At 36.0% G+C, this 22,715-nt stretch overlaps 1 protein-coding gene across 1 annotated transcript in view; it reads left to right on the plus strand.

The window, feature by feature from the left end:
* The window catches only part of MMP16 (matrix metallopeptidase 16), a 184,897-nt gene extending 171,014 nt beyond the window's left edge, over positions 1 to 13,883 (plus strand). The window contains exons 8-10 of the mRNA XM_064442461.1: positions 153 to 303; positions 4,846 to 4,961; positions 9,433 to 13,883. Of these exons, the coding sequence (XP_064298531.1) occupies positions 153 to 303; positions 4,846 to 4,961; positions 9,433 to 9,767 (602 nt within the window). The 3' untranslated portion in view covers positions 9,768 to 13,883. The remainder of the gene's footprint in view (positions 1 to 152; positions 304 to 4,845; positions 4,962 to 9,432) is intronic.
* Positions 13,884 to 22,715: the final 8,832 nt, after the last annotated feature.

Raw genomic sequence — 22,715 nt, forward strand, 5'->3', positions numbered from 1 at the left:
TGATAGAACATTTTTCATTTCATTGTGTTTGGCAGAACCACTATCACCCTTTGGGAGTCTTTCTTATTTCTTAGGAGTATATTAATATTGATACTGAGAGTACTGAAGACTAACACACATATATGTATGTGTATATGTATGCTTTTGTACAGGTAACAAGTTCTGGGTTTTCAAGGACACTACTCTCCAGCCAGGTTATCCTCATGATTTGATAACACTTGGAAGCGGAATTCCTTCCCATGGCATTGATTCGGCAATTTGGTGGGAAGATGTTGGGAAAACCTACTTCTTCAAAGGAGATAGGTTGGTATAGGAATTCTTCAAAGAAACGATTTGGTGGATATCAGCTAAGCATGTTAATCTTTTCCTCTATTTCTCAAAAGAAAAAGTCAAGCCACTTAAACAGCTCATTTTCTGTGGAGGAAATTAACCCCTCCTGCATAGAGGGACATTCTGTTTTCACATTTCTTATAGCCTAGTTTATATTTGTGTGAATATACTTAAATGAATAGATGTATGTCCAGTGGAAAGGTTACGTTTTAGAAGTCAACAGGCAAGTCACAATTGTTGCAAATTAAAACTTAACTATTCAAACTAATGTAGTTATGTACACTCTTACCTGCTCCTTTTCATCCACACTTCTATACCCTAGCGCATAAACAGGCAAGGCATGATCCAAAGCTTTTTCATGTCAGTGAAAGTTACTTCTCTTCTACTATTTAAAAATTAGGTAGGAAAGGGAAATGACGGCTAAACCAGGAAGCTAGAAAACCATTTAAGCAGTTCCCTAGGAATTATTTTGAAATAAATCTTACAGTTCCTTTCAGAAAGGACAGTTATTTTTATGATTAATAAAGAATGGAAAAAAATTGTGAAATCTGAGTTATTTTCCAGTCCTGAAAGAGACTTACACTAGTCACTTAGTGTCTCTGTGTCTTCATTTCCCTGTCTGTAAAAATAAGGAAAAGAATATTTGTCTGCTTTATAGAGATGTCAAGAGAACTCATTAATTTTTGAAACCCTGCAAGTTATCTGAATGATGGATTTTACAGGTTTTCAGGATGTTACTATGTTTGTTGATTGATGTATCACTGTGCAAATTCTGAGTGCTCAGAGACAAATTATTCTTTATTAATAATTGTGATGATTCTATTAGTTTTATTAAAAGTATGGTGACTGCTTTTGTTACTGTGTGGTACTTAGGATTCTGAGACACTAATAGTATTAATTGATCACTTAAGAAATTAATTTAATGCGCACAACAGAATATGTTTAGCACACTACAGTTGATCATTGTTAGCAGTACTGAAACACTGCACTACAGATTGCCACAACCAATTTTACTGTTAAAGCTTTTTTTAAAAAATAAAAATTTCTCCGACACTCATGATGTGGAAAGTAGCTAAATAAGTAAAAGCTTTGTACTGACTGAAAACTAGGTATCATCTCAAGCAATCAATTTCCACAGTGAAGAAGAAAGACACCTAAATAATTTGCTTCCCCTGGTTGAGTATATTTTTTTTTTAAAGAAAGTTCATTTTCAGGTAAAAATTTTCCACCTCCTCACTCCTGGGAAAGTATGTACGGTAGGAATCTTAAGTGACCTATACTTCCTTTAGGCTTTATTCATCAGTGTCTTTATATAGTTCCATGCACAGGCAGTTACTTATAGTTAAGATTTTCCTAAAACACTAGTGGTAATAACAGAAGACAAAAAGAACTATCAGAGAAAACATCTGTTGATGGAGAAGTTGCTACTTAGAGCTAACAAGCACAATGAAACACAGCAGGATATAAATGCAATACGGTATGTTAGAAGAAGATCGAACAACATGAGCCTTGCAGAGATAATTGAGCTATTACAGAATATTGGCCACCAGTGGGAATAAACCCATATACCACTAAGCTTCTCAATGTGTATTGTTTATATCACAGCTTTTTCTTAATGTAAAGTTCAATTCTCCTGTTGGGTTTAGCAGTATGTATAAGTCTACTATAGGGGTGGATCTTTTCCTGAAGAAGGTGTAACATAAATGTAGCTTCTCAGTGGCAGGAGGTAGGAATGAAAGGTAACCAAAAAGTTACACCAGTGTCAAAATAGCAGATTAAGTTCCTCTTTATGTAACTCAGTGACCTGTATACTGATTTTGTTTTGACAGTAATCTGTAGTTAAGGAGCTCCAGGCAGAATCTAGACAGGGTTAGATGTCCCAGAACAGTGGTATACATAAAAAAATTAGTGCAATAGAATACAAGGCATCAAATACTGGCTATAAAATGAAAAAAACCTGCACCCCAGACCAGTAAGAAGATTTAAAAGTCCAAATAGTAAATGGTATCGTAATACTCATATGTCTAAAGCAGCTCATGTATGGATCATTGTTATTAATATTTGAAAGGATCCATTTAAACACTAAGATAATTCTTTCAAATAATGGTGTGAAAGCTAAAGAGGGTACAGAAGATGACTACAGAAGACATTTTGCCCATTTACATTCCTCTCCTGCAAGAATTGAGTAGTGTAAGACAAGATGATAACACATTTGCTGCACCTCTTGACACATGGCCTTGTTTATGCCCCTGTCTGGTATGACTGGTTTTTGTACTTAAGAGTTTAAATGAATGGCTTTTTTCTTCATAAAGCTTATTCATCCAATCGTTCAGAATATCATTAAGTAAATAGGATTAGGTACAAGAAAGAACATGTTTTAGCAAATATTTTCCAAATACCCTTTTTCTAAAGCCACAAAGTGCACTTTCATTTATTTTCTCTCTGTTACTTTATCAGTCTTTGAGATACAGTAACACAATTTATATAGTTTGTAAAGCTCAAATCGCTTAAACCAGCGTTGGGGAGTCTGCCTGTGAACATTTGGCGTGTCAAGGAGAATCAGGACTAGGCTTTTCCTGACCCTGTAGACATGCTCATTATTCCAGCACAGATTGCTGAGGTAGTATCATGACCAGTCCTTTCCTCATAGACTTTCTCATCAATACTGAAAAAACAACAGTTTTGGGACTTTTGAATGTGCACTGGGTCTGTCCTCAAAGACTCATTTTTTAATGACAATGTGTACTTTTGAATGTCCTATAGGACTGTCCATTTCCATCATGCAGCCTAATGGAAAAATGTAAAGGTTAGTAAAAGAAGGAGCTCAAAAAAGTGAAAAGGTTGGAAGAGAAAAAAGGAAAATGAGTGGAAGTATGCAGGAAGGAAATAGGGTTCTGGGAAAGAGGAATAGAGGAAAAGGTAAGATAGTTGATAAAGAAGTAATATAGATAAAAATGGAGATTAGGAAATAGACTATTAAGCTCAGCAAAGAATGAGAGTAAAGAAACAGAGAGAAAGAGGGAACAGGCAAATATGAAAAGAGAAAATGCAAACTAAGGATGAAGAAACACAGAGTCAAAAGACGAGCAAGAACTGGTTGCAGTAGTATTATTGATGTCAGTGCCTTTTTTACTACTTCTGCATGTTGTTTCTTTCTCCATGTAAACTCTGAAAGATGCTACATTTCAAAATAAAGAGCATTGCTTTGTTGGCTGGTTACTGATACATATGTGACTAGATTAAGAAATCAGGCTATAAAAAGTATTTATGCATAAGAAAGAAAAAATAAATACAAGTGTTTTTTAATGTAAGTTGCCAGCTCTTAACCTGCTTGAAATCTGCCACGTTTTAATTTCATTTAAAGTTTAAAGCCAGAGCAGTGCCCCACAGGGAGAAATACAGAGGAGTTTAGACCATTTTGTTTTTAAAAAATATTAAGATAAGAATTGATGAGAGTGTCTAAGTACCTTTGCAGGCACAAAATATCATCCACTTAAGGACTCTTTAATATACCAGGAACAATCATAACAAGGATCTCTAAAAGCTATAGTCAAATGAATTCAAATTAGAAAAACGGTCAAGTTTTTAGCAGTGACCAGATTATCAATGAAAGTGATATATTCTTAGGCTCTTGATGTCCTGAAATGGCACGTGGCTGCCTCTTTATGTAATTTTTCACATGACTAAAGCTGATTTGGAAAAAAAATTCTCCAAGAAAACTATGCTCTAAATTGATATGCTCGAAGTTTATGGAGCCAATCAAAATATGAAATGACCCACCCAAATATTACATCAGGATACACAGGGATACTAGAGATACAGTATGTTAATACTTAGAAATAGCTTATAATAAGATATGCATAGCAATTTAGCCAGCTGCATAAGGACAAAGATATTGTCAACATTATCTGTAAGTGTAAAATAACTCACGAGTGTAGATAATTCTTACATGTTCAGGTTCCCCAGAATTTGCATGCTGAAGCTTTTTAAATTGGAGTAGGGCTGGCTGGCAAAAGGCACAAAAGCAGGCTGAATTTTGTATTACACTGTACCTATTTAATGCTAATGAACTGAAAAGCTACTGTAATGCATACGTATAAGGAGTTAAATCAAGATGACTGGGACTATTTTAATCTGAATCGCCTGTCATTTTCATTACTTTAATCTAAAACATTAATGTATCTTTTTTGCATATGTTGCATCTCTCTGTGTCACCATGCAGAAGTCCTAGGCATCAGAATTGCTGCAATTATAAGTGAGATGCATGCTGATTTGCTTGTCAAAGGGCAAAAATCTTTTATCTTCTTTCTGCTTACATGATATTGTTGTCCAGTCAGCATATAGATTTCTTTGAAATCTGGTAGCATGTTCAAAGAAAAGAAGTCAAGTATTCTCATTTGTGGCTAATGAATGTAGCAAATGTTAAAAGGAAAAAAAATATGTAGTTACTCATCTGCTATCTTATGATTTTTTTTTTCCTTTTTGGTTTTTTTTGGTCTTTTAAAACAAATACAGGTACTGGAGGTACAGTGAAGAAATGAGATCCATGGACCCTGGTTATCCAAAACCAATCACAATTTGGAAAGGTATCCCAGAATCTCCCCAGGGAGCCTTCGTCCACAAAGAAAATGGTATGCAAACACATTCCTGTTTTAATGATTTGCCAACACTCTTTTTGTAAGCTTGAGTAGTAGAGGGGTGATTGACTATTCAGGTTAAGTAGGGAAGGAATTCTTGATTTATGAACAGAATATTTCCTGCTGTAGAACTTGCTCTGGTGAAAATGGCTGTTTGTTTCCATTTATCATTTAACACAATGTAGAAAAATCTTTCAAATTTAGTATCATAAACCTTAATTACCATTTTTTTCTTGTGTCTTAATTCACTTTATTTTTGTTCTCTGCTGAATTATAGTACCTCTTAGAACAGGATTCCTAAACACAGTATATCTCTATTTGAATTGCCAAGGTGTTGGCTGTTTAAACAGCCTAGAAGGTATTACCTTCATTCTGAACAACTAGAAAAGGGAAGCAAAATCGTCATCTAAGCAGAAGTATCCCTAGGAATCTATGTAAATCAAAGATGACATAAGCCCATGATGCAGAAATGCAGATCACAGGGATGTTAGTATGACGTGCTTTTACCTGTATCAACACCACACGCAGGAACCTAGACTCTCAGCTGCCCACACCTCCAAATGAATGAGAGCAGCCAAAATCTCCTCTATCTTATGAGAATTCAGTGCTACCCAGGGCTTCTGGCAGACTGCCAACAGAGCCCTCAGTTGCACAGTGTTTAGATCCCTTTGACAGGAATAAAAATATGCATTTGTCGTCACTTATCATTGTTGGAGAATTGTATGGCATTTATGATTTATTTATTAGTAGGTTCTGAGTTTACTCTGCCTCACAGACAGCTCATGTATATATTGCCATATTATTTTAATTTCCTTTTAATAAGCAGATAAAAAGATTTCTTTGCTTGTATAAACCATTTCAGTCTCCTATTTCAACCTCTAACTTGATTAAGTAATTTACCATGGAAATGCCTGGGTTTTTTTTTTTTTCATAAAAAAAATGTTTAATTGCTTCCTTGCTTTGTCTCTTTTTTTATCCAGAAGCAGAAACCTTCTCTGGATTCTGGCCTTTTGGCTAGACTGGATTTTTTTGTGTTGTTTTTATTTGTTTTGTTTTGTTTTGTTGTTAACTGGAAAGTAGGTCAGTTAAGATGATATTTTGCATACATCACACTCAATAACTAACTGTAAATACACATATATGTGGAAATAGGCACAAACATTATGTATGCACAGACAAACGTAATGAATATAATCTCTGCTTTTTTCCCTTCATTACTTTTTAAGACTATTTTTAAAGATTTACGTCCAAAAGGAAGTTTGAGGCTTTTTCTTACCTTGATTGCATTCTGCATAGTAAGTACTGAGCTCAGGTTTATGTGTCTCTCATTGCAAACAAAAATTATCTTACTGTAACACTCAGACCAGTGGGTTTGAAAGTACTGAAGAGGCAGAGTACTCATTCCTAAGGCAGGAAAAACTCCTGGTTACATCAAAGCCACTTCTCTTTTTTTACTCCAGTGGCTTCAATGCTCTGACTCTTTCAGTGGTGAGGGTGGTAAAACATGACATGAGATCATGGAAGAGAGACAGGGAATGAGAGTATTCTTCTCAGAAAGCCTGAAAGGGCCCCAGGGCAGAAAGAGGGACTGAAAATGACACCATAAAGTTCCCAAGAAGACCATTAAGACATTTTCCCTGAAATCAAGAAAATAGAAGTCTTAAGAAACAGTTCACAACTTCACTGTTGTTTATATGAAAAGAAACAAAAACAGATGCGAATAAGAAGTGCCACAGCTTAGTTGGAAAGAAGTTGATTACATTTTGCCTTAAACTGTTTTCCTGTCTTTGGGCAGAAGCAGAGTTGACAAGGAAGTTTTACTGTATGGCTTTGTAAGGGAACATCTGAAAGCACGTCTTCTAGTTAAACCATTTTGTTTTAAAAAATACTTTTTCTTTCCCTTGTCTTTCAATTGTGTAAACCAAGCAAATGAACACCTGCAATAAGTCTGATCTCAAAGGGGTTTCCTTCACTGTCCGCAAAAATTTGGGGTAATCTTGCAGTAAGAGGCTTGGGAAAGAGAAGAAAAAACAAATTCCTACACTAGTCAGCATCCTAACTTAGTGTCCTAGAAGCTTGGATGGTACAGGTAACAACTCTGAAACTCTCCTTGCTATTTCCCATGTTGTGATTTAGTTTCTAACGCTGTGGTAGAAACTCGTAGGAGGAGGTGAAGAATAAATTTCCTTTCTGTTGCTCCATGGAATCTGAGATCACACAAGGTTCTCCAGAGTGGAGAAATCTTCCTTTCTGCCTTGAGGGAAGCATAGAACATCTCACCTCCCAGCCAGAAATACTGCTAAAGTGGATGGTGGAGCAATTTTTAGAGGGAAGAAAGAGAAAAGCTAGTCTAACTTAGTAGCCCATTGAGCTTTTTTGCCTTATGCGTACTACCACTCCTAATTTGAGTTTGTATTTGATATATTAGTGATTGCTAAGCTCTTCCATGCTGTTTGGGTCAGGAATTGCACTCACTATTCTCAGCACCTGGAAAGTTGTAAGGAGCAGCTCACAAAGCAGGCTCAGTAAATTAAGCAGATTAGATGAAATCACTTTCAACAGCTGTGTGAGGTCACTTGGTCTGCCATGAGAAGCAGTAAAACTACTCAGTGTCTTAGAACTACTCTTCTCTGCTGGTAACTTCCATACTTCAGCTGTTACTGACTGTTATCCTGGTTCCTGCCTCAGCAAAATGACAGGAAAATTTAAACTATGGTCAGAGTTTTACAGTGGAAAATATGCTCTTATCAAAGAATTTTTACTGGATCTATAGGGACTGGCTATTACTTTGCTGCTTTGATTTTAACAGTTTTAATTTGATATTTCAATGTATAATAACAATTAATACAACCTAATGTCAGTATTCTGACTTATATGTACCCCTGATGTATACATATATGTATCTGTATATATGTAAGAATATAGATTTACAGATGTCATATCTGTATATAGTCTCCATATATGTATTGGAATATCGATGGAGATAATATATCAAATTTCCACACTTGAAATATTTATCCAAGGCCAGTATGTACAGTGTTTTCTTACATACACATAGTTATACGAAATGCAGAGTTAGGGCAACCTGTGGCTCAAAATACTGAAATTTTACATTTGATAATATTTTTTGTTTAAACCACAGATTGCCTTAAGGAACTTTATATATGCTAAACTTTTAAAATTTCATCATATCAGAATAGAAGGCATTTTGTGAACAAGCCTCCTAACTACTGTTTTGATATAGTTCTGTGCTTTTCCTTTCTGTTTTCTTTTTAACCAGGTTTATACCTTTCTAAGACATACTAACATATTCTCAGACAATAAAACCATAAGGGATTAAGGAAAGGAAAATAGTACCTTTTCAGTGGCTAGGAAAGCCATTAAAATTACAGCAAAAACTGTAGAAGAATATTCAATATTCAGTTGAAATATTCTATTCTGAAAAGTGACAGTAGTTGATGAAATTTGTTTTACAGTTTGAGCTGCAAAATATACTGTAATTTTTTTTAGAATGGAAAGAAACTTAACTGCTGTTTGAATACGTGATTGCTAATACTATCTCCAGCTACCCAGTTACTGATCTTTTCAGGAAGCATTGTTAAAATGACAAATAGTGCCCAATCTGTCTTAGTATTCTCAGTGGCCTTTAGTACTGCAGGAAATAAACTGAGGTCTATAAAGTGAAGATAAGGAAAAATCCAGCTATTTGCATTCAGTTCATAAACAGTAGGAGGAAGTTCTCTTATCCTGAAGGTTTGTTTCTAGCCAGATCAATGCTATTTTTCAGCTGGGATAATAAAGTGATGTAGATTTTTGGCAAGGAGTCAAGGTTTGTTTGTTGGTTTCTTTTTTTTCATTTAGGCATGTTTATTAGTAACATTGGATTGCGCTGAATGATCAAATACCAGCTCTTTGTAGAGAACTTAAATCTGGTTACACCTGTTTTCTCTTGACAAAGCTGCTGTTATTTCATCCAGTTTCCTTCTTCTGAAGTACAGCAGTAGGCTATGTAACATTAAGGAGGGTCAGTTCTCATTTCTGGCTAGCAGAGCACTGCAATTTGTTTCAGTAGACTTCCCTTCTTGAAGAGGTTGTGATGTTTTAAAGTCCTGGCCCTGAGGATTCCAGCGCTGGTTGGGTTTTCAGCAAAAGTACAAATCAGCTGAACCCAGGTCTGTCAAAGATCATATTCTCTGGAATTCCTTTATTTTTTGTAGTAATGGAAGAAAATAAAATCCCAGTTTATTGAATTAAAAAAACCCACCCTGATGTTAAATTTTCTACAGACAGTAAATAAATAAAATTTGTAAACAAGATTTGAAAGACCTATAACTGAAGTCCACTCCTTACATCTTTTTAATTTTTCAATTACAAAATAATTTGACACCGTTAGTTTTGGTCATGGTGTGTTGATGGCATGGTTTGATCCAATATGACCATGAATAATTGCAATTTTCTTTCTCAGGCTTCACATACTTCTACAAAGGAAAAGAGTACTGGAAATTCAATAACCAGATGCTCAGGGTGGAACCTGGCTATCCCAGATCCATCCTCAAGGATTTTATGGGTTGTGATGGACCAACAGATCGAGATAAAGACCGACACAGCCCTCAAGATGACGTTGACATTGTCATCAAACTGGACAACACAGCCAGCACTGTGAAAGCCATAGCCATTGTCATTCCCTGCATCCTGGCCTTGTGCCTCCTTGTCTTGGTTTACACTGTGTTCCAGTTCAAAAGGAAAGGAACACCCCGCCACATACTGTACTGCAAACGCTCTATGCAAGAGTGGGTGTGATGTAGGGTTTTTCGTTTTTTTTCTTTCCCTCCCAGGAGTTTGTGGTAACTTGAGAGTCAACACGAGCTGTTATGCAGTTTCCTAGCTAGGAGCGGGCATCTGTCAGTCTGAAACAAAGCTGATCTTTAAAACCCAGGGGGTTGCCTGTCCTGCGCATGAGTGGCGATTCGCTCGGCTGGGAAGCTTCCATGATACACAGTATCTGCTGTTTCTTCAGTCCTTTGTCTTTCTTTGTCATTCGATTCTAGGCCTTTCCTCTGCACGCTCAATGCCCTATAAACTGTCAGGTTTAACTAATGAAGAGGAAAAAAAAAATCTCCAATGTTTCTACATTTTTCCCTTAAGGCCTGTTCCCCTTTGAAAAAATTTTTGCTGAAAGTAAATTTTTTTAGAACACAACAACACACAGCGGAACTTTCAGGAAAGTGAGAAGACCCAAAACAGCTTTGTCTCCAAAGAGGATTGCTTTCTGTCTGCTACGGATAAAGTCCTATACTCCTACTTCCAGTTTTGTCAGGTGGGAGACTCGGATGACAGCAGGACTTCAGACTGTTCGGACAGCCATTTTCCAACAAACAAGGGGCCAAAATATCTGCAATATAGTAACAGCCTTAATGATACATTCATTTTGTGTTTTTTACAGCTGCTCTGGGCTACGTTCTCAATGTTTTAAACTCATTTATATTCATTACTATATTCAAGCAGAACCTTTTTATTGGTTTGTTTGATTTTTGGTTGGTTTTCCTGCATAATCTTTCCCAAGCTGTACCAAGCCAACTGCCGCAGGCCTTTCATAGGTCTGCCAGGAGCACTCATTCCAAAGCATGGTAAAAGGCAGTGTGTTTCTGAAGTGGATTTCAATGAACTAAAGCAACAGTCATGCTACAGAGAAACTTGACACTGGTATTACATTGGTGGTGTAACCCTTTGAGAACTATTGCATCTGTTTTCGGAGTCTGATGGATGTTAATCTTGGTTGTCATTAAATTATAGGATTGTGTTTGGGTAATACAGGTTTTAAAAGTTTTTCAAAACAGATTTCCTGTGACTGCAAGTGAGTGTTTTTCGTTATTTACATTATTGATAGAAAAACATTTGTAACATAAATAGAAAACAAAATATATTTACCGGCTACTTTCTGGTTAAAGGAACCAAACCTATTTTAATAACTTCTACCGCTTACCAAGAATTTTTCTGAACTGGCATCAGTTTTATAGCTTAGCCTTTTATCTTAAGCATCTTGAATTTATCTTTTAAACTATGTTGCATGATAATTCAATTTGCCTCTGCAGAGGTAGAGTTACAGTTTCAAAGGAAAGCTAAAACAATGACTCTGATATTGCATGAGTATCCTTCGGTGTGTTACCCCTTTGCATGTTTACCATAGTTCTCAAAGGGTTAGTCAAATTTCTGGCCTTCAGCCGAACATGATATCACTGACAGAGCCAAGGGACCACCAAAGCATTTTTGTCATTCTGCGTAATTTGTGCTAACAGCAGTATTGTCATATTCATGTGACCTGCAGAGCAGGTTTGTATCAATATTTTTTTCCTAGAGAAAAGTCAGCAACTGACAGACCTCTTTATTGATTTTAGGAGCTGCTTCTTGCAGTGATAGGCTTTACAGTCACTGGGCTGTGAACTTATTAAAGATGGTGAGAATGATGCACCCCAAAAGTCAGACACCTGGTTTTTTATGAAAGCCAGGATTTGAGGGGAGTAGCTTTTGCAACAATGAACAGCTTGCCTTGAACTTGATTATTGACCTGTTGACTGTCATTACCAAGTTAAACGTTGTCTTCTGTGAACAGCTTCACTGTCTGAATTTCCTTAAAGTGTACTGTCCTATGTCTTTGATCTTTGACCTTTAACTTGCAAACTGGCACAAACTGAAGGGAATCAGCGAATGAACTAAGACGAGTTTTACTTCTTAAAAGGCCTGATATACATTATCCAAAATTTGAGCAAAAAATGTTGAAGGGTTTCCATAGAAAAGAACTGACATAAACTGAAATATTTATGATAGAGCTGTAGAAGGGTATTTTGCTATGTATACATGCACACTCTAAAAATGAACTACAGTAGAAGTTAATTTTTATTTAACTTGAATACAATTTTCAGTATAAAGTTATCATTTCTACGAATAGCTAGTTATTATGAAAAAGGTTATAGGAAAGTATTAAAATACTTGAAATGGCCAGTATTGGCTTTTACATAAAATGAGAATTTTATACTACATTCAACCAATTTCTTACTGGTTTCTTAATCCACATAACTGGATCACTTTTTAGAGAGTGTAGGTATATATACATATATATTATGGTTATTATTATTTTGGTAATGGATAGCTTGACTGCCTTGAATTTATATTTATATTGAGCATAGCATGAAAAATAGTATGCCTTTTTGTTCAATTACATGATTTTATATTGATTTGAGGACTTATTTTATGAACATGTGGCATGCTATAAAGCATTGCAAACTTATTTCTTAGAGCATAAACAGATATACATATGTACGGCTAAAAAAAATGAAGATTAGAAAAAGATATAATTTTACAACAAATATGCAATGCAGATGGCATTTTGGAGATGTTTTATAGAGGTACTGCATACTGTAGGTTAGAAGTACATTGGTATCAGCCCATAGCATTATTTAGTAAATCCAATTCAGTTGCTAAAAATATAGATTAAATGACAGTTAAGTAACATAGGATATTTGCTGCACATCAGCTCATTTGGTGAATTTGGAATTCTATGCCTGTTTGTCATATTTATTAAAATGTGTGTGTGTGTTTGTATACTTACAAATGCACACAAACACACATATACACCTACATGCATATTTTAATCATTTAAGTCATTTTATTGTCAACAAACTACTAAAACTTATGTTCTGCTACAGACAGAACATGATTCATGTTGCTGTTCCAATTTTGTCCCTTGGATAGTTGGTGGAAAATACTAACAGCACTGCTTATTCTGCATTTGGTTTTCATCTATAACAGCAGAACTTATTTTATAATATCTTTAAGTTAGAACAGCATCTCATCTGCTTTTTTATTCGCTTGAAAATTTCACTTAAATTTTGAAATATCTTTCGTGGCAGCTTTAACTTTTTGTGCAACTGTTTCCCTGACAGTAATGAAGTGCTGAGCATGTTGACTGTTGTTATTTGATAAGGTAACAAAAAATGTTTGTATCTGGAGAATTTAACTTTAATTATGCAGGAAGGTAAGTGTGATAAGTCTAGTGCTTGGTATATGGTACTTCCTAGATACATGAATACATGATAAGTTGATAGTTTAATCTATTTTCTTTTACTTAAAAGTGCTTATATATTATATACAGAGAGAGGGAGAAAAAATAATATTATATTGGCATGTTTATGTCATGCAGAGCAAGATTGTGTCAGCATTTCTATTACATACTCCTATTTTCAGTAGGTTATACAACAGTCATAAAGGTTTGCTTTAAGTAAAAGATGTAGGAGCAATTGTGTTCACTGTAATTCCCAAATACACACTGACTAGTTTCAAATTATAGAGGTTCAGAGTAAATTAGTGTTGTTGCCTGATCTAGTTTAGAACTCAAATGAGTAAAAGTTCTGAGCCAATGTTATTTTTCAACAGTTGTTTTTCTACAAGGGCCTATAATTATGAGAATTAAGAAAAAAACAAATTGAAAATATTTTCAGTTCTGCAATCTGGATTCCTGCTCATGTGCCGTAACTTTTTTCATAAAGTTTTTATAAACATTTCCATGTTGCTATTGCCACGATCTGTACTGTGGAACAATACAAAACTGCATATGCATTGTGTTAATCAGTTACAGTCTATCAAGCTGACTCTACAGAGTTGTGTATCTTCAGAGAACTATGGTCTGTATGATGCAGGAGGCCAGAGTAGATGATGGCAGTGTTTCCTCTGGCCTTTTAATGTATAAACCTATGAAAAGGTTATTGACTGTAGACACAAATTAATTTTTATCAAAACATACATCTAAAAAACTATGTAACTGTATATTTACTGGGTAGGCTGGGATGGAGAGACATAAATGGCTCCAAAGGAGCCCTTTCAAGTCTCCTGAATAAATGTAATACATATTTTCTATCTTCCTATGAACTTTTGTTCTTTTTCTTCTTTCAAAGTGGGGCAAAGGGAGGGGATAATTAAAGAAAAAGATTTTTTAAGGCTAATTTTGTGAATGAAAATAGCAGAAGCTAATAGATTCAAACTTAAGGGGCAGACTTACACTTTTTGTTGGAAGTGTACTTCACCTCCCCGGTTGTTTGGTCAAGACTCCTGTGCCATTAGCACTGTGGGTTAAGAACAGAGTGTAAGGCTTAATTTTTGAATTTTCAACTTTTTTGGGGGTCTTACTTCGCAATCTTATTGTCAGTTAAATGTAGCTTTTGGTACCAAATTATATAGAACCAAATTCTAGCTTGTTGGTTAGAAAAAAGTGTGTAGAATAGAAAGTAGGTCTGCCTATAAGCAATGGAAGCATTACATTCCTAATCTAGTTTTTTGCATTTGAACCATCACTAGGGCAAACTTTAAAAAAGACACATAGCAACTGAAAAGTGAATGGTCCAGGCACTGCATTTTTAAGAAAGTAGAATTGCAAGCTACTACACCATTAGCAGCCTAAACTGGAGACAGCACAAGATGACCGGGCTGAGGAGCAAGGATATGACTGCAGGGGCTTGCTCTGTCCTGGCTTCCATATCTTCTCACAACATGGCCTAAGTTTTATCACCAATTGCAGAGGTGGGGGAAGCTGTTCATGTGGCAGTAGATGTGAAGCAGCCATTACAGAACAATAGCTCCCTGTCGCCTTTTGTTTTTGTCAAGACTGTCTTTGGACAGCTCTATTTCCAGAAGCGTAAATAGATGACTGCAGCCCTATCAGCCATAAGGAAAATCATTATTATCAGTGGAGGGAACAAATGTCACTGGCCACTTAGGTGTTCGGCTATGCTGTAAATCAAATAATATTGTGTGGGAGCTGAGGAACAAAAAACCTGTTATTGAATACAATGGTATAGCTGTGACTGATACACCAGCACTGTAAGGTTAGGTGAACTTCCTTGGCTCATGGTACACAGACTGCAGACAAACAGAGTGGTTCACATAAGATCATTTAAACATATGTCAGTTACAAAATCAGGTGTAAATGAACCATATACTTATAAAATTAATCTCTGATTTATGCATGTAAATCAATGAATTGTCTGCCACTGGTCTCATGGAAAAATGTAATGTGTGAGTGAATGTGTCTCACCCATTCTTGTGACTTGCCATGTGAGATGTCAGAGGCTGCTAGAGAAATGCATTGTCATCGGTGCCATTGATGCCGAAAATGTCTGGTAAGCATCAAAAGCATACCATCACTTGTTGCAGACTGGCTCCATTTGATGCTTGATCTAAGGTAGCCTCTAATGTTAGGCCACATAGATTCTGTACAATGTGGCATTATTTGAGGTATGTATGTAGCTAGTAAAGCTCAGTGATAATCAGGAAATCATATTTTGAAGGATCATCAGTATGTGACCACAGCAAGCATTTGTTCCTAAAATCAAAATGTATTTCAAAGAAGCACGTAGACAGCGTTAAACACATGCATCATAAACAGGTCTTGTTTGCCAGTATACATCAAATTTAGCATATCGACTACCAATTATAGTCAGTTTATTAACATTTGCAGTTGCAGCAGCCCATTATGTCTTTGAGATATGACATTCTGTGAGAGGTGTACATAAAGTATGTTTGCGTTGTGGTGATAGCCTTAAGTACTGCTCCGGTCTGCCCACAGTATAGATGAAATAAATTTTAGTGGCAGAGATGTAAATGAAGAAATGCTGATGTAAACTAGCATGCTAAAGACAATTTTCTTCACTTGGATGTGCATGCAGCATAGTGCCACTTGCTGTCACAGTAAAAATACATAAAAAATAATCATTACACATGCCAGCCATTTATGATGGCAGGAAGCTTTCCAGTCACAGAGCTTAGTTTCTCCTGCTTCTGTAGAATGACATTGTCCACAGATGATAACTGTAATAGCCACCACATAAACCAAAGTTTTCTCTTTAGATAGTAATAATTTCTACTCTATGAAATGGCATCACAACCTTTTTATAACTACAAGCTTAATCTCCTTGGCGAGCTATCAGCGTATCTTAATTCATAGTCTTTCATGCCCGTAATTTTTTTGCTGTTGCAGTAAAATATATACTGAACATTCTCTCCATCTTGCCATCTGGCACTAACTCGTGGAACAATCACTTTCATTTTGTGCCATGCATGTGTCCTGGATCCTCCATTTCTCCAACCATCATTCGGGGAACTGGCTTTCTGGGAACTGGGATTAGCAACAGAAGGCTGGGAAAAAATACCTTCCTAAAGTACCAGATTAGCCCTTAACAATACGACAATGGAGTCTGAAGAGTTTTTAGTGAAGTATTACATTACTTGCCCACTGGCAACAGAGCAGCGTAACTCTGCAAATCAGTGCATGCCCAGATGGGTTCACCATTTGCAGAGCATGGTGTGTCAAGTCAGAAAACAATGTTTCTAATCCAGATTTCCATCCTGATTTGTTGGCATAGTTTAACACCCAGCCTACACACATATTCATAATTTACATGGCTGTACATAAAATAATCCACCTTGTGGAAGCTGAAAGTACTTGCAGTCAGCAGGCAATCAGTGCTAACTCATTTATAAGGTGTGAACAAATTTTGGTTCCTTTACAACATCAAAGAAAAGAAAGTAGGTTTTTCCATAATGTAAAATGATGTTTTATAATACTCTTTGTCAGATTTCACAATTACACGGTATTATATATGTAGCTCAAAAAATACTATAGTACAGCTGATATATTCCCGTTGAAATGAACAACCCCATATTTAGGCATACAACAAACCTCAACAGAGATGCACATACTGTATATGCCATGCTTGGCTATTGCCACAACATTGTCAGTGCTCACATACTGATCATCTCTATATCTTGCAGGAGCACCATGTTGAAGTCAGCTCCAAGCAGTTCGTCTGCTTGGATATAAGTACAGTCATACAAGTTAGGAAATGGTACATGTGATGGTATGTATTCAGAAGACATCATCAGCAACATACAGTACTGTTTTAAATGAGCATGACAACCACAATTCATACCTGCAAGGCATAGCTGCGGCTTGTATTTACATGGTTGTTTTTTACCTCATATGATAAAGTGCTATGAAGTCTGGCCAGGCATCATGAGGTAGATGAAAACTATTAAAACAATCTTTCAGGATAGCCATTGTTAATACTCACACAGCTCACAGAAATACCTGAGATTGTTATACCCAAGAAATTTTAATCTTGAATAGGAATCCAGATTTGAAGGAATGCGTGATGATACAAATAGTCTATTCCCAGTTCTTACTATATGTAATGCATTTGGTAAAACAGTGTTAACTAAGTATATGCCTGACATCCATCTTTACTGTGTTTCCAAAACCATGCAGATATCTCTTGTCAATTCATGCACAGTACTGTCTTACTGTGTCTGGTTGAAAACCATTTTATAGGATAGATCAAGTATTATGATCCTCCCTTCTCGTCATCCAAGATACACAAGGCATTGTCTACTGTCAATATGCATTCCTCTGAAGGTGATAGTCCTTGGTTCACAGTGATGACAATACAGATTTAAAGGAACACCCTACTGAAATCTTTCTCAGAAGAAACTTAGTCATGAACTTACTTTCCACAACTTCTAGGGTCCACTTCAAAGCCATCTAGGTCTTTTGGTCAAAGGCTGCAGACAGACACAGAAAAAGCAGCATAAGAACATTTCCATTTTTCATTTCCAGACGAATATAAGAAAAGGAATGAGAATATTTTGGGTTGTAGTTGCAAGTACAAAACCAGTTTATCAGAAAGGGAAGGAGCCAAGCACCACTGACACTACTAAAATTGCATGTAACTGCTGCATAATCAACAATAAAAGAGAACAGATATTATAAGGAAGCTGGTGATAGCTTTGAAAGAGTTATTGGTCTCCAACAACAAGGATACCTGTTAGGCTGTAGAAAGCACACTGAATTCTATATTTGGTGTCATAACCCACCAAAAAGCAGCCAGTCAGAAAGCTCCTCAGTATAGTTACTCTAAACATGACTATAAATATATAGAGAGCACATTGTGTATCTGCTGCAATGAAAAATCTGAGAGAGATTTAGTCAAACTAACATCAGTCTCAATCCATGTGCAAAAACTTGCCACAGTGAAATGTTCTGACGTTTGTTTTCAGAAATTAGATCCAAAAAGTCATCTGTCATTTGAAGAACTCCACTGGATGAAATACTGAAGGACAAAGAAGCCTTTACCTCGGTTAGTCCATATTACAGCCATGTATCTTTATCTCCATGATATTTCAGTCCTGAAGTGTTTGATATAACAGAAATACATTTATGACATTTGGATAGACCATCTATTGCTATTTCTTTATGTAAATTGATAAATAGGATCAAACTTCTGATTCCCCTCCACCACCCCCTTTTCACTGTGCCCTGACATGTTTCCTGATTAATTAAGGCAATATTTAATGTTATATGCTCTTGGTAGTCAAGTGAGAAATGATCTGTTCACTATACAAAGAAGAAAATAGTTTTGTTGTCCATCTCATTTAATCACACAGAACTTTTTACAGTCTTTTTACAGTAGGAAATGCAGCTTTTTGTGTCTACAGTGAAGAGGCAGGACTTTCTGAAAAACTCCTGTGAACATTTTAGGAACTTGGTGTATATCACTAAATATTGTTCATTGTCCAGTCCCCCAACATTGAACTCCAAGTTACTCATTTCAGATTATTGAAGTCTCTGCCATCATTGGCACTGCCATCCTTTGTATCTTTTACCAAAAAAATGATGTGTTACAGCCAGCAGTGACCATCATGGACTCCTTATTGGCATCTTGTGACTACTTGCCTGGTAACGTGTACACTGGTGTAACCGCAGAGACCTATCATTTCTGATGCCAGCCATTGCATACCATTTGCACACATAGTTATGCCGTCTGTGAGAAGTGAGCAGGCTAGAAAGCTACATTTCAAAAATCTTTGTACCATTTCCAGTGGTTCCAGTTCTCATCTTTAGCATTTTTCTCTTTCTCCTTCACATTCTGATACCTATAGTCTGTCATGGATATCCAGACAATAATTATATGGCCGGACTCCTTCCTCTACCACAACTCAGTTCATACGCATACATCAACTACCATTACATTAGTGCTGTAGCATAATACGCTAGCAGTGGTGCATGGCAGAATGCTTCGCTATTATGAATTGTTTTCTGATTGATCCTAATTTTTAGGCACCATAAATATCATGTTAATGAAGAACTCTCTGACATCTGCTACTGCAGTCTGGGAATTGGATTCATCAGCTTGCAGACAAAGATGCAGGTGTTTGACTTCTGTAGGTTTATTGTATGTGATAAGTGTTCCTATATGATCAGAAGCTGATTGAGGGAGGTGATGTCTGCTCCTTGCCAGTCCTGTGGTTAGTATTGTTAGCAGTTAAAGCATGTACAGCTGGTTTTATCAGTGTGTAGTCAATCAGAGTTTGATATGGATATGTACAAGAAGGGTACATTGTTCTCAATGCTTCATACACATTCTTGTTTCTCTTACTTTCTGAATAACATGTACCTTCCTTTCTCTCCAAGTGCTGTACTCTTGTATCTACCAGAACCTGATTTCTTCCTTAGTTCTGTTTGTTGGGTGTTATTTTAGCAGCTGATTCCATTTTCTGTCTTGTTGCCATTCCTTCCTCCTTGTAATTCCAGCAGAAGTTGTTCTGGTTCTGATACGTTAGCTAGACACTGCTACAGTTGTGACTCTTCCCACACTGTGATTAGTTTGTTTATCCTCCACCTCTGAGAAAGAGGAAGTTAATGTTTCATGCAGAGACAAGGGTTTTGGTGCAGTTGTTAGGATATCTCTGAAAGTGGTTTTATGCATAACATGACCATAAAACTCACACATTGTTAAACATCAACGCTTTTTACAGCTCTACTTCTTGAACCACCCAACAACTGCTTGTTTAATTTACAAAGCCTGGAAAATAAGTTAGAATATGGATGTGATGATTTCTCTGTGTGATGCAAATTTCCCATTTGTATTCCCCTTTCTCTGCATAGCCCCATATGCATTTCATGCCCATGTTTGGCTCATTAGGATGTGTGATAGTAAAAAAATAACTGGAGCATTTATTTGCTTTCTGCAACTAAATTTCATTTTATTATTGTTATTTTGTTTTATTTTGTTTTATTCTGTTTTATTTTATTTTATTTTATTGGTTCACACAGCATTCTATACAGTAACCTTTTTATAACTGACATATGTTATTCTTTCAGGTAGCTTCTACTGACAAACACAAAGCTTGTTTGTGTGCAAATGCAAGGCTGACTAAATGGTGCTAAAGTGTATTATGACTGTCAGATATAATCAGGCAAAATTTTGTGGTGCTTAGACTGATTTTTTCATTGTTTTTATTGATCAATGCATTGAACAGTGTTTTATTATACACAAGTTGTCTTTTATTAGTAAATCAAGACCTCATAGTGCATTGTTAAACAAAATGGTTTAATTAATCTATGTAACAGCTCACCAAGCTATTATCTCTTTAACTCCTTATAATGTTGTGTCATTAAAGGTCAAGGGGTCACAATAATAATCTCATTGCTGTAGACCATTAACATGACTGAACATTTTCAACAAAATACTTATGTTTACAATGCTATAACCCTTTGACTGCTGCGGCAACCTTTAACCACAGAAAGTCACATGCTAGAATCATCATTATGGTTCTTGCCATGGCAATCAAAGAGTTAAGGGCTGTGCAGTGATTTGTTTTATATTTATTAATTTATATTTATTTTTTGTTTTCATTTGAGAAGGGGGGAATTGGGGTGGGGCAGTTCTTGTCTGCTGTAAGTGTCTTAACCAAGGGAAGGGTTAAAATGGCTTTTTATACTATTGCATCTTATGTACTTACCATCGTTTCATTGTGTTGTAATTAAAAAAAAAATCTGTCAATAAATAAGAGAACAGAAAAAAAGTTTCATAAAGGCATTGTGGTTTAATTGGTATGTATTACTGTAAGATTTATAGCTGCTGCTCTTCAGATACTGTATAACATTATAACCAACTTTAGCCTCAAAAGAGGAATGTCTAACACATAATGACAATGTATAGAGATATTATGGATAATTCTGGAATGTCTGAAGGGCCACTCATTAGAGATTGCTGTCACAGCCACTACAAAAATGATGAACAGGTGGCTGAATTTCCTCCTTTCTTGTGTTTAAGGAAAACCGTGAAAACTATAGTGTAAAGAAAAGTTAAGTCTGATAGAATAGAATCATAAAGTTTGGAAAAGACCTCTAGGATCATCAAGTCCAGCCATCAACCCAACACTACCATGTCTCCTAAATGATTCAGATTAGAAAATAGAATGAAAAAAGAATAAAACAAAAAAAGCGCTTTTCTTGAAATCAAATCACAATAGAAAACCACAGGCCTCAGACGGAGAGTTTTGTAAAATTTTGACCTTCCAGCTCAGCTTGTCAAAGATCTATGTTCCTCACGTGTCAACAAATGTGTAAGTCTCTTAGGCTACAGAGGATTAAAGGCTTCCTACACCCATGCATATGTGTGGGTGTAAGGAACCAGGAACAAGCCCAATCTTTTTGGAGATAAACTGAAAGATATTATTGTTTTAGAGCCCAAGCAAGAAAGAAAGCAGTGCTTGTAAGCTGATCCAAGACCTGAGGCCAAAAACATCACATAGCTAAGCTACCTGAAACCTTACTGTGTTCCATTCTAAATCAGAGGTGCATATGTTTTACACTTGCCAAAACTCACGAGTAGCTCACCATTAAGAAAAAAAAAGGAAGTTCTATTTTTTAGCTGAGTAGAGGAAGAAAGGAAGAGAACTGAATAAATCAGATGCTACAGAAGTCATTGATTGCACTTCGCACACACAAGAAAGAGGAAAAGACGCCTGGTTGGACCTTGTCTGCAGGTGACTGACAGGAAAAACACCAGTTCTGAATGGAAGGGTCTGGGGAGTGTCTTAAATATCTTAACATCTTAAGTTCATGGAAGTGCGTTGTTTCTGAAAGATACGAATTAAAACAGCTTCCAAGTTGATCCATGCTTTCTTAATACCATTTACTTTATAGGTGAACATGGTGTTACAGGCAGAAAGTTATTAGTAAACATCCAGCAATCACAGTTAACATATAAGAAATTTGGTGCCATAACTTGAACTTTTTTTCAGACTTATTTTCACATAATTATGTGGCAGATAATAGATTTTTGTTTTAATGTTTGGGTCCATATAGAAGATTTATCTTCCAGAAATTATTCTCTTCCAAAAATCTTTCCAATGAAGAAACACAGTCATTATTACATTAACCAATTAGACAAAACTGCTTATGAATAACAAAAATTCTTTATCACTGCTTGCCAAACACTTTCCTGCTACTTGTCTGAATTATTACAAACAGTGAACAAAGTCAATTGAACATCTGGACATCAATAGTTGTCAATGGAATGAAAACTTATGAATATATTATATATTACTTTTTTTCAGTTCTACACAGCTTACAATGGCATGGAACGTGCTCATTTTCCACTGAAAAGAAGCTAAGGATAAAAGAAACTAGGATTTTATAGATCACCTACTAAGCCAACTAGGAAAACTCTGGGTCTTACTATGAATTGTGAGCCTTGCACTTTAATGAACATTATTCAGTCCTAAAGCCTATGCAAGAGTCAAACTGTCTTTTCTCCAAGTATATTGGCAATGCGCTGCTGCTGGTGGTGAAAATGAGTCTGTATTGGTAAACAGATTTTTGCTATAAGATATGCAAAGTTTAGGTGCACATTTGAA

Source organism: Phalacrocorax carbo, chromosome 2 (assembly GCF_963921805.1).
Source record: "Phalacrocorax carbo chromosome 2, bPhaCar2.1, whole genome shotgun sequence".
Classification (NCBI taxonomy): Eukaryota; Metazoa; Chordata; class Aves; order Suliformes; family Phalacrocoracidae; genus Phalacrocorax; species Phalacrocorax carbo.